The following is an 11,881-nucleotide window of genomic DNA, read 5'->3' as shown; positions in this document are numbered from 1 at the left end:
TATACAAGTATTTAGTCCACACAAACAAAGTTAAGTCCACAGACAAGACCTCTTTGACACTGGCAGTCAACAGCTTTTTGTTGGCAGCTACTTGAAAGCAAGGGGAAAAGCATCATGTTGTTTTGACCTCAATGCTAGGCTGCTGTCTGTCTTTGCGGCTCATCTGAGGATAGGAAACGTTTCATATTAGAATCAGAGGAGTCTCCGCTGCCCTCAGATGACAATGTGCCTGTACCTTTCAAACGAGAGAATCTCATTATCTGGAACCTGATACATTCACTTCACTGAGGCTCAGTGACAACGACAGCTCAGAAGTAAAAAAAAATATGTCACTGTTTTAAAAGGAAACAAACATCATTAGTGAGAAGATCTTGCTATTTTTACTCTCCCATGATGATAGAATATGCTGTTAGAATAAGCTTTCACATGATACTGTGCAACGGAAAAGGGAGGTGGGGTAGGGGGTGGGGTACTGTAGAAATCCAGTGAAATCTAAAACCAGGGAGACTGCAGCATTAGAGTGGGGCTAAACCACTGCAGTGGGAAATCTACATACTTCTACTACAGCTTTGTAGTGGATGCACTGCGCTGCAGTGACCCAGCCTTGGCCCACGTACACCTCAAATAGTCTCACAGTCCAGTTCACATTTGTATTTCGTTCACTTGTTAATGTTCAAATGTGTTCTATTAAATTAACATCACATAGAGCTTTCAGTCTCTCTCTATATATCCACATAGGCCTATACACACTTATCTAAATCAGGAGCAAAAACAAGAATAGTTCCAGTTTCCTGTGTCGCAACTCCTCTGGAGTCTGCGTGGTTGAGCACAGTAGTTGGCCGCAAAAGGTCTTGGATGACGGCCAGGCAACCTCAAGAGTAGCATTTCCCATCATCTCAATGTGTTTACAGTTCAGGGAACACAAGGAATTACATAACTCAGGAAAATGGCTCTTCTCTCATGGTTTGGACACAAAAGACTGTCACACATAAATACACAAAGATTAATAGCTGTAAGGTAATCATACACAAGCTTTATGGTGTAGCCTACTGAATTGTGGTCAGGGTGTGAGATTTAATTTGATGCATTTCTAAGTATTTTTCCAGTGGCAACACACCAACATCTTGTAGTTCCAGGTGTTTTGTCAACACTACCACACGGACTCTAAAATACTATTTGTGAAGTAGGCTTTAAACTATTATGCCATGGTACTGTCTGTTCCCTCTCACAGCAAATCCAGATAACACAATACCTACTGAGCACAGACTGGTTGAATCAACGCTGAAATTTGTCAAAGTATGGCGATGTGCAATCTAAGTGGAAAATACATTGGATTTGAAAAATTCATTAATGTCAACTTTTGTTTTGAGCGTGAAATTTCAACCACAGGATTATCTCATCATGATAATCCATTTTCAACAGACAAACCTTGTTGAATTTGTACCTTCAAGACAATGTCAGATCTTCAACGGTAAAGCCACCCTCAGAAAGAAAGAAATCTGTGCAGCACCACCTACTGGAGAGTATTTCCATCTACAGCTATCCATTCAGGATTCCATCCAGGGTTTTAAACATGCCCAACCCTGCTTAACTTAGGTGTTTATCACTGACTACTACCAATGGGCTATCTTCAGAATGATCATTGAGAGATCTCTTAATAACTAAATAGATTCACTGTTGCTATTGAAGTAATTCCAAAGGGTAGGTTAACTAGGTTTAAGAGTAAAAATAAAATGTAACCATACCTTATGTCATATCATCAATGATACTATTTAGGCCCATATATAGCATTTGCAAAGTCATCCACAGCTATTGTCTTGTTTCAATTCAACCCAGAGTTCAACTAAAAATAGACAATACATATAGGCCTAGGGTTTCAGGTTGATTTCAAATTTCATCTTCAAGATAATAATTAATGTTGGATTCACATCTCCATCTAAACCACATATCAATTGCTATAATCTGCACAGAAACTCAAACACCATTGATCACTTGCACTATGTACTTTAATCTCAACTGCAATCCAGCTCATTGGGTTGTGCTATTAGATAAAGCACAGTGATAACACATTAAGTTGTATAATAAATACAAAATATCTGACATTGAATTCCCATTTGAACTTTGTTGTGCTTTAAAATGGTTGAAAGTGATAACACGTTTAAATAAAAAACTAAAATCTGGTTGAAAGCATAGTGATAACATTGGGAATTCAAAAAACTTCTAGCAGTCTTGAGTGGGTGAATAAAGGTTGAAATCTCACTGATCAACATCTCAACCAATTAAAAAAATGTCAATATTGAAATGACGTGGTGTGCCCAGTGGGTAGCTGAGAGTCAATGGTTGTACATCAAATGGGGAGGAATTTGGAGGCTTGCTCACAACAGATGAGACTGCAAACTGACCTTGATGTTCTTCTATTTCAGCATTAGCAAGCTCCAACCTAAAAATCATTATTGGCTGCTGGCGCCATCAAAAGATATAGGATTGTATGCTCCAGGATTGTTGGTCTCATTTGCTGTTGTAAAGTTATTTGTCCAGCAGAGGGTAGTGTCTCTAGATCCACAGATATATATAGGCCTTACTTCTCATTGACACCAAACCCATCACTGGTGTGTGTGGCCAAAGAGCTCTATTATCATGTAATGTGACGAAAGCGTCAGTTCCAATCCAAGTGCCAAAGCCGTTTAGTAAACTCCAGGCGCTTACATTTGTTGGATGATATGAAAATAGAGCTCCTTGGCCATGCACACCAGTGGTGGGTTTGGCATCGAAATGAGAATGCATGAGCAGAAAAAAAAGCATGCCTACTGTAAAATATGGTGGTGGATCTTTGATGTAATGGGCTATTTTTCCTCCACTGGTCCTGGGGCCCTTGTTAAGGTCAACGGCATCTTTACCCAGTACTTGGATATTTTTGCCAAAAACCTGGTTACTTGGCAACACGTGGATCCTCCAGCAAGACAATAACCCCAATCATTTTAATGTTTTTTTTAATCACAAAGAAATTGTTAATTGGCCACAAAAATCAACATTTTGCAATGGCCATTTCAGTCTCCAGACTTGAAAGTGATTGAAAACCTGTGGTTTGAAAAGGGCAGTCCATAAGAGCAATGCATATCAAGGATCTGGAAGTATTCTGTATGGTGGAATGGTCTAAGATACCTCCCAATGTGTTCTCTAACTCAAAACATTTGACAAAAAAACGCTCAGTGCCGTTAACCTCACAAGGTGAGGTATTGAAAGTTATTGAAAACAAGGGGCATCAAAAAAATTGACCCACCTTCTTAAACAAAATCTCTTTCTCTGAGCGATTGTATTAGTATAAAATATACTTTCCCGTTTTTTTAGCATACAATATAACAGTATTTTAATTATTTTATAGTAATTTTTGCTCAACTTTATCAAGGGTGTCAATAATTTCAGACCCCACTGTATATGCTACATGTAGGCATAGAAATTTGAACATTTGCTTTCATTCATACCAGCTGCTTCGGCATGTACGTGACAAATCAGGAAATTGATATACATATTTACAGCCTATTCCTTATTGTTGAAAAATTTAATTGATACAATTACACATGCCCTTTGTTAATGCCAGTGAGAGCAAAAACACATACTAAAACTCCCATAATTGGTTTTGTCTCATCTTTGGGCATGAAATTGCCACAGATAGCTTACCACAACAAATTCAGTTGTAACAGCTGACAGAAAACAATAACATAGGGAAAATCTAACTTAAAAAGGGGCAACCTGCAGCAGTTACATACATTTGTAGACTTTAATTAATGTTCTTGAAGAATAAAACATCAAGATGCCTCATGAGATTACTGCAACTGCCATACCCAATCAGAACACAAAATGTCTTACTCCTTTGTTTGTAATTAATGTTGTAAAAAGTAAACAAACACTGTATAGCCTAAAAACATGATTAAAACTATAATTTTGATACCATCATTGATACATATTAGGTCTGTTCATGAATTTGAAAGTGGTTACATTTCTTCTGCCCTATCCCTCAGCTGTCTAGCAGATCAGTGGGGGGTGACCGCTTTGTTATTGTTGGAACTGCAGATTGCCACTTTAAAGACAAGAATCATGATAAGATGTATTAATGCTCAAAATACAAAAGTTAAACATGGAGCCATGTGCTCAGTAAATACATAAAACTAACTGTAGCTAGGACAGGTCTTACAAATGAAACAGACAATGTAGTGTAGAAAAGAAAGTGCTGAGATGTAGAAACAAATGCAGAGTTGGTCAATGAGTATAATATATCGAAAAGGTCTTACAATAGTATGATAATCACAGAAATAAGGAACATTTATGATGAATCTACTAAAAATCGGCAATAAAAAAGTATCCCAACCATCCGTGTTTTTTGTCTTTTTATCTACAAACAAATGTATCAAGGATTTAAGTGCAAGGCAGCATTATATTCTTCATAGTGCTAGACAAAAAAAAGGTAACTGAGGCAATATCCCAAAATGCCAACCAGCATGACACAATTTCCCAGACTTTGCCAGCAGACAGTTGAGTTACGATTACCTGGGTAAAATCAATCTATATCAGTTTTCAGCAGATGGATTGGTTGTGAATACAAATTTAACATCACTTTTTAGAATTATTGCAGAGGTACTACAGAATACAAATCTAAAGAACAAAGCATTATTTTCAGATATCAGATTCTGTCAACCAAAAATAAAACATACAGCGTAACCATTATTTTTTTTAAAGGTACAATTTAACTGATGTAAGATTAAATAAATTCTAAACATAAAACACATTGTAACATACAGTTTATAGCCTACCAACAAAATCAGTTTCACGAAAATGTAAGACATTATCGATGCGGTTCCCCCTACATTTGATATCTAAAAAAGGTTAACTGACCTCCTATTCAAATCTGCATGTTGAATCTGAATCTTATAAATGCATCACAATCTAATACCATCATAATAGTGTACTAGTACAAAGACTGCAGTAAACAGCTTTCTGTAAAGAAAGTCTTTTTTTTAAAGACTAAAGGCTACCTACAACTTGACAGAGTGAACATACCATGTAGTTTAGCTACCAATATGTGTAATAAAATGTGATGTGTAGCCTAACGCTGGGCTGAGCAAATGCAAGGTATACTCGTGCCTGAACATTTTAATGAAAGATTGCATGGGAGTTTGTATTTTGATGACTGTTCACAAGATAACGCAGCATGATAGAACAGCACAGGCTTCCTTATCCATTGAAACACAAATTCTAAGGCTTGTACATCACATTGAAATACAATAGCTTATTAATCAAAACAGCATATTTGCAATGTGTGATAACGGTAACAGACAATCATTCTATTTTCGGTGATGTAAACGTACTAGATGGTGTCTTTTTGGTGGCACATAGTATGAAAACGTGGGATACAGGCCTATATGCTAACTGTAGAGGTTTCATCCCATTTTTAGGGATTTGCTCCAGACATGTGTTTGCTACATTCAACAGGGCGCACCATTTCCACTGCTTTTCTTCCTTTACTGGTGAAGTCTGGCAGCTGCTCATAGTCCACTGGGCTTACAGGACTCCCAGACTCAGAGCAAAGATGAGGCATTCCATGGGTGATCCCCACTGGCCTAATCTTACTGTGTTGATTGTAAGGATGAGAGTCAACAGTCGATGTGTAAAAAAGGGCCTCACCCCCACCACCTGATGCCTTATCTGATCTCCCATAGTGAGCATGAGGTCGACCAGGGGCCTGAGGCCGACAGGATTCCGATTGCAAAGGAAGATGAGATGGCCTATGCAACGGTCCTGTATTCTGAGGGATAGAATTACAGGATACTCTGTCAGTCAGTTTGCTAGCTGAGATCGGTTGAGGTTTACAGTTTGGGACTCGACTGACAGGCTGACTGAATGATACCACGTGTCCGTCTTGGGTTTGATAGAGACTGTGCGTCTGCTCTTTTCTTTTCCCATCTGCTCCAGGGTGGGTTACAGTCCCCTCAGTATCTGGTTGCCATGACTGCAACATGTTTCTATTGTCCCCATTTTCTGAAGTGGAAATGTGACCATTATTTTTGCGGTGAAGTGAGGACGCCATCTTTGACACTCTTTCAGTTCTAGGGCATGACGCTAGCGCTGCCCCACTCCCTAAATACATGTCAGTCATCTCTAACTCCAAGCTCTCTGTGTCCAGGGATCTACTCCTCCGATTTAAGGCCAGAGGACTCGACAGAGGAGCCAGTGGACTTGACCGATGGACTTGTGTAAGGCTAAGGTGACGTGGCAGGCTGGCGATTCCCCAAGTATTACTGAGGAGACTCCGTTCATAGAGGTCAAACATTTGTAAGTCACATTCAGCAAACGCATCCTTTTGCAGGTAGCTTTCTTCAAACACTTCGTAAGGCGACGTGATGTCTTCCTCCTCCATTACCATATCCATCTGCTGATCATATTCCCCCTCATTATCGATGTCCACAACATCAAATGTGACAATGGCTGGGAGGGACTGCATGTTTTGGGAAAAAGGAGAGCCTGACTCAGAGCCTCCCATGCTTTCATTTGAATCACTATAAAACTGTGACTGTTTTGTAAAGTCCACTAGGGCTTGGGAGAAGCAAATTGCCTGGTCATCCTTCAAATCATTATTTGTTTCTTTAGAAATATCATGATTTCCTCTTAAGTGGGGGGACTGTGGCTTGTTTTGCTCAGGGCAAATTTCTTGTGATTGACATATTTTTGAAGCAAGGGAGCTAAAAGCTGCATCTGACATTCTCTCACGATTCCCACCATTACAGGCTTTGAAATATCTCTGCTCTATGGCATGCGATCGGTTTTCTTTTTTACTCAAAGCCTCTGGGTTGATCTGGTCCTCTTTCATAGAGGCTTGAGTTTTTGTGTTGACCTTAGAAATGCTTTCCTGGAAGCTATTATCTTGGTGGATCCTCCCTTTGGTGAACAGAGCCTGCTCTTTGGAAAGTTTACACATGCTTTTCAACTCCGCGCAGAGAAGGTCCTGCTGGATCAAAGTCAGCCGGTCCTCTTCCATTAGATCTGTTTCAGGAGTGAACATAGCATTTACATCACTACACTGAGCTGGCATTTCTAAAAACTCAAGTGGATCAGGCAGCTTAGATTTTTCAAGAGGTGGACTGATAAGACTATCATCAGGCTCAAAAAGCTCATACAGAGCGTCGCCACTGTAACTGTCCCTTGGTAGTCTATCCGTCCTGACATTGTCAACTTTGTCACGTCCGTCTTCATCTTGTCCTGGGGTGGTAGAGTCATAGTAACCCTCATCGCTGTTAGGAACTGACTCTTGATGGTCGCTCTGAGGTGTCATGACATCCGCAGATGTAAGGGTGGTCTCTGTAACTTCAAGATCACCATTGCTGTTGTTGCTGATGTCCATGTTATAGGAGCTAGATGGCTCTTCAGGTGTCATCCTAGGACTTTCACTGTGCTCTAGAAAGTCTGGTTCCTGGCTGTCTGTATAGCAAATGTTCTCTACAGCGTCATTTTCCCAGAGGTCATGGAGATAGTCTCCAGCCACCTCATCAGGGGTGGCCATTTCTTCTCCTCCACCCTGGTAGGTAACATAACAGGAACTCCTTTTGCCTGCATTTCGACTCCTTTCCCCCGAGACTGTGCTCTCTGCAATACTGTCGTCATCTTGATCAGCTATTATGTCACCACAGCCAGTGAGTGAGTCAAAACTCTTCAGAGACGCCACATCACCATAAAGCAAGCTTATTTGAGATGAGCCAGTAGGCAGCTGGACGGTCACTGTAGACTCTAGGTTGGTGTTTGGGAGAGAACCAGGTTCAGTGGTTTCATGGAGTGTCTCTTCATGTTTATTTGGGTTATCATTCTTTGCTACAACGTCCTTGCCTTTCATCAGTTCCCCTACAAGAGAATCCACACTCCTTTGTTTCACCATATTGTTCTCAGACACTATGACATCAACATTAATACATTCAGGCGCAATAGTCAAACAATCTTTGACATTTGCCGAAACAGGCACATTGGATTCAGACAAACTGTTCAGGCACTCAGTGTCATTTTGGTCAATCTTAGTATGGGCAATAGGCACCTCTTTGTTGCAGACATGAGACATTGCAACCATTTCATTTCTTTCTAAATCACAATTTCTATTCTTTCTATGACGCCTGATGCTGTTAAAAAGTCCCCTCAAACCCTTTTTCTGACGGGGGAGGGAAAAGGACTTCTGATCACCAGTAGAGTGACCAAATTCACTACAACAAGTGCTAGGAGTCTGGCTGTGGTACTCAAAATCTCCTGCTGGAACATATCCACTTCCCAGACTGTCCTCCCAACCTGCCTTGCTAAGTCCATCATGCGTTTTACTCTTGCTTACTCCCTTTTTAGAGACACACTTGTTCTGATTTTTGTTCCTCCCTCCAAAGAAGTTGGGCAAAACACAAATGCTTTTACGTCCTCCAAAGAATCTTAAGGCAGTCCTCTTCAGTTTCCCTGATGGCTGAGGCTCAGGGGGCACAGCATCAAATGTGTCAGATGGAGGCTTTACCTCAGTCTGTGAATCCTGGCCACCCATAGCTGTCTGCTCGCAGCCAGCAGACAAATGCTTTGTATAACTTGCTGGCTCATTTCCTCCGCAGGGCTCCATGGCAACACAATCTACAGGAAGATGAAATGAACAGAGAGCATGACAGTCATCACCATCAGGTGCAAAGAAGACTGCTGCCATGCCATCCTACAAAACCATTTGCTTCCATGTTTTCTGAAATGTAGGACAAATGAAGGATTAGGCATAGAATGATTCGATTCTGTTTTATACACTGGTGGGCCTACATCAAGCATGTTGGAATGGTTCTTCGCATTAGAGGAAATAACACGTTTATAGTTAATGATCTGACAAACCTTCACAACAGCAATGTCATGCTATCTGCATAAAAAGTGTAAAGCAAGTTGTCCATTATCTAGGTGCAACATTATGAGCAAATAAATAAACAATAGGATGTGCCAAAACTGTTTTAACTTGGCATAGCTATCAAGTCACCACCTGTTTTGGAAACAAAATCATTAGCTATGCAGGGATAATTATTTATTATGCTATACTACGCGAGAAACACTCGAAGCATGACGTTTGTTACCCAAGCAGTCGTCGGGTTAGGACAACAACAAAGCTTAGCTATGTGTAGCTAAGTTAATGCCTAACGTTAGCTTGTGTGTGGCCTGTAAATCTGAAGGACGTAAACTACCAGCAAATTATCATCTACCTAGCTAATATTCCGAAATTGAGGTGATTGTATTAATCTAGCTTGCTAGCAATCTAGCTAGCTACTTCCAAGAAGTAACATTTTACTTTCTTGCTACAGTAACTACCATTGTTGGGAAATATACACACTGGCAGCAGAGGTGATAAGCTACGGTAGCTAACTAGTTAGCTAGCCTAGAATACAATAATTCCCTGCATGCGTCAAACGGTGGCTAGCATAACGAGGGAAATTTTTCAAAACACCTTCCCAATAAAAGTCGTGTTTAGGCGATGGGGATATATATAAATTAACCAACCTTGTTGTTTGGCTGCTACACCCCAGGATAATATACACAATAAATCCGATTCACTTTGTTCAGTCGCGTTAACAGTCTGGAGCCTCTTGTTCATATGCGCATTGAATTCTGGTAGTCGTAGTGAGGATGGGGTATGTCTTTCTTTTTAGTTATCGTCTATTGTAAATACTAGAAGAAGAAAAAACACGATAAATTAGAAACTTGTCAGTTGTAAGAAATCATATCTGATACATCTTGTGAAAATAAAGTAAAAATAAACGACAAAATAATCACAAAACAGAAAAGTAGGGTCGGAGCTTGCACCCTTCTTGGCCTCCGGATGCTCAAACTAGGAACATTTCGGCAACAAGACGTTCATTAAATGGTCAATTTATCTTTCATTCATTCTAGTTACGTAGTACCTACCTCAAATATTCCAGTATGCCTGCACATTGTACATGTGTTACTGGCAGACCCTGCATATAGCTTCCGCTCTTATTTCCTATTTCACGTGTTTTTATATACATTGAATACTGCACTGTTGAGTAGGGTTTGCAAGTTAAGCGTTTCACTGTACACACTTGAAACGTTGTTAGGTCTACATGGCTATTATCATAGCTCAGTTGAAATTGTATTGTTAGTAGACTACTGGAACGTCAGCTACACCATCAATGTAATGTCAATTATGTATATTATTACTTGCATGGTGCACTCCACCAATGAGATATGTATCTATAAATCTCATTGGTGGAATGCACCATGGACATAATAATATACAGGGCCTTCAGGAAATATTCATACCCCTTGACTTATTCAGCCTGAATTAAAAATGAATCAAATAGGTTTGTTTCTCACCCACCTACACACAATACCCCATAATGACAAACTAAAAACATGTTTTTAGAAATGTTTGCAAATGTATTGAAAATGAAATAATTGATGTAAGTATTCACTTCCCTGAGTCAATACTTTGTAGAAGCATCTTTGGCAGCGATTACAGCGGTGAGTCTTTCTGGGTGTCTCTAAGAGCTTTCCACACCTGGATTGTGTAACATTTGCCCCCATTATTCTTTTCAAAATTATTCAAGCTCTGTCAAATGGGTTGTTGATCATTGCTAGACAACCATTTTAAGGTCTTACCATAGATTTTCAAGTAGATTTATGTCAAAACTGTAACTTGCCCAATCAGTAACATTCACTGCCTTCTTAGTAAGCAACTCCAGTGTATATTTGGCCTTGTGTTTTAGATTATTGTCCTGCTGAAAGGTGAATTAATCTCCCAGTGTCTGGTGGAAAGCAGACTGAACCAGGTTTTCCTCCAGAATTTTTCCTGTTCATAGTTCCATTCCGTTATTTATTTTTTTATCCTGAAAAACTCCCCCGTCCTTAACAATAACAAGGATACCCATAACATGATGCAGCCATCACTATGCTTGAAAGTATGGAGAGTGGTACTCGGTAATGTGTTGTATTGGATTTGCCTGAACATAACACTTTGTATTCAGAACAGTCAGTCAATTAGGTTAGTATTGTGGAGTAACTACAATGTTGTTGATCCATTCTCATCGTGAATAGCCTCATAGTGAAATCCCTGAGAGGTTTCCTTCCTCTCCAGCAACTGAGTTAGGAATGACCATGTGTATCTTTGTAATGACTGGGTATATTGATACACCGTCCAAAGTGTAATTCATAACCACCATGCTCCAAGGGATATTCAATGACTGTTTTATGATTTTTACTGATCTACCAATAGGTGCCCTTCTTTGCAAGGCAGTGGTAAATCTCCCTGGTCTTTGTCGTTGAATCTGTGTTTGAAATTCAATGCTCGACTGAGGGATCTTACAGATAATTGTGTGAGGGCTACAGAGATGGAGTCATAAAAAAATTATGTTAAACACTATTATTGCACACAGAGTAAGTCTATGCAACTTATGTGACTTGTTAAGCACATTTCCACTACTTCTTGCCATACAAAGGGTTGAATACTTGACTCAAGACATTTCAGCTTTCATTTTTTATTAATTTTAAACATTTCAAAAACAGAATTCCACTTTGACATTATGGGGTATTTTTTGTGTGTAGACCAGTGACCAAAAAATCTCTAAATTTAATTGATTTTAAATTCAGGCTGCAACACAACAAAATATGGAAAAAAAATTCAAGGGGTGTATGCACATAAAGTGTCAAAATAAAAATAAATGTTCTGTTGCAAAATTTGTTCAAGTCATTTTAATGGCTGTAATTTTTACTGCACATTTTATTTTATACTTACATTGCAGTCTTTCAAAATGCACATAAATTCAAACAGATGTATATTACACAAATATTCTCTAAAACAAAAGGACAAAAAATTAAAGCCTAAATA

At 39.4% G+C, this 11,881-nt stretch overlaps 1 protein-coding gene across 2 annotated transcripts; it reads right to left on the bottom strand.

The window, feature by feature from the left end:
• Positions 1 to 1,988: 1,988 nt before the first annotated feature.
• Positions 1,989 to 10,042, bottom strand: LOC109892597 (APC membrane recruitment protein 1). 2 transcript variants are annotated; one of them, XM_020485250.2, is made up of 3 exons: positions 9,943 to 10,042; positions 9,538 to 9,705; positions 1,989 to 8,640 (listed from the first exon to the last, which is right to left on the bottom strand). In XM_020485250.2, exons 2-3 carry the CDS (start codon positions 9,629 to 9,631, stop codon positions 5,447 to 5,449), a joined length of 3,288 nt encoding a protein of 1,095 aa, XP_020340839.1. In that variant the 5' UTR covers positions 9,632 to 9,705; positions 9,943 to 10,042; the 3' UTR covers positions 1,989 to 5,446. The 2 variants fall into 2 exon arrangements, with proteins under 2 accessions (XP_020340839.1, XP_020340840.1); XM_020485251.2 differs by lacking the exon at positions 9,943 to 10,042 and having other exon boundaries at positions 1,989 to 8,743; positions 9,538 to 9,649.
• Between the last annotated feature and the right edge of the window lie 1,839 nt (positions 10,043 to 11,881).

The sequence above is a fragment of the Oncorhynchus kisutch genome, linkage group LG6, assembly GCF_002021735.2.
Source record: "Oncorhynchus kisutch isolate 150728-3 linkage group LG6, Okis_V2, whole genome shotgun sequence".
Lineage (NCBI taxonomy): Eukaryota > Metazoa > Chordata > Actinopteri > Salmoniformes > Salmonidae > Oncorhynchus > Oncorhynchus kisutch.
This window is presented reverse-complemented; position numbering and strand designations above follow the sequence as displayed.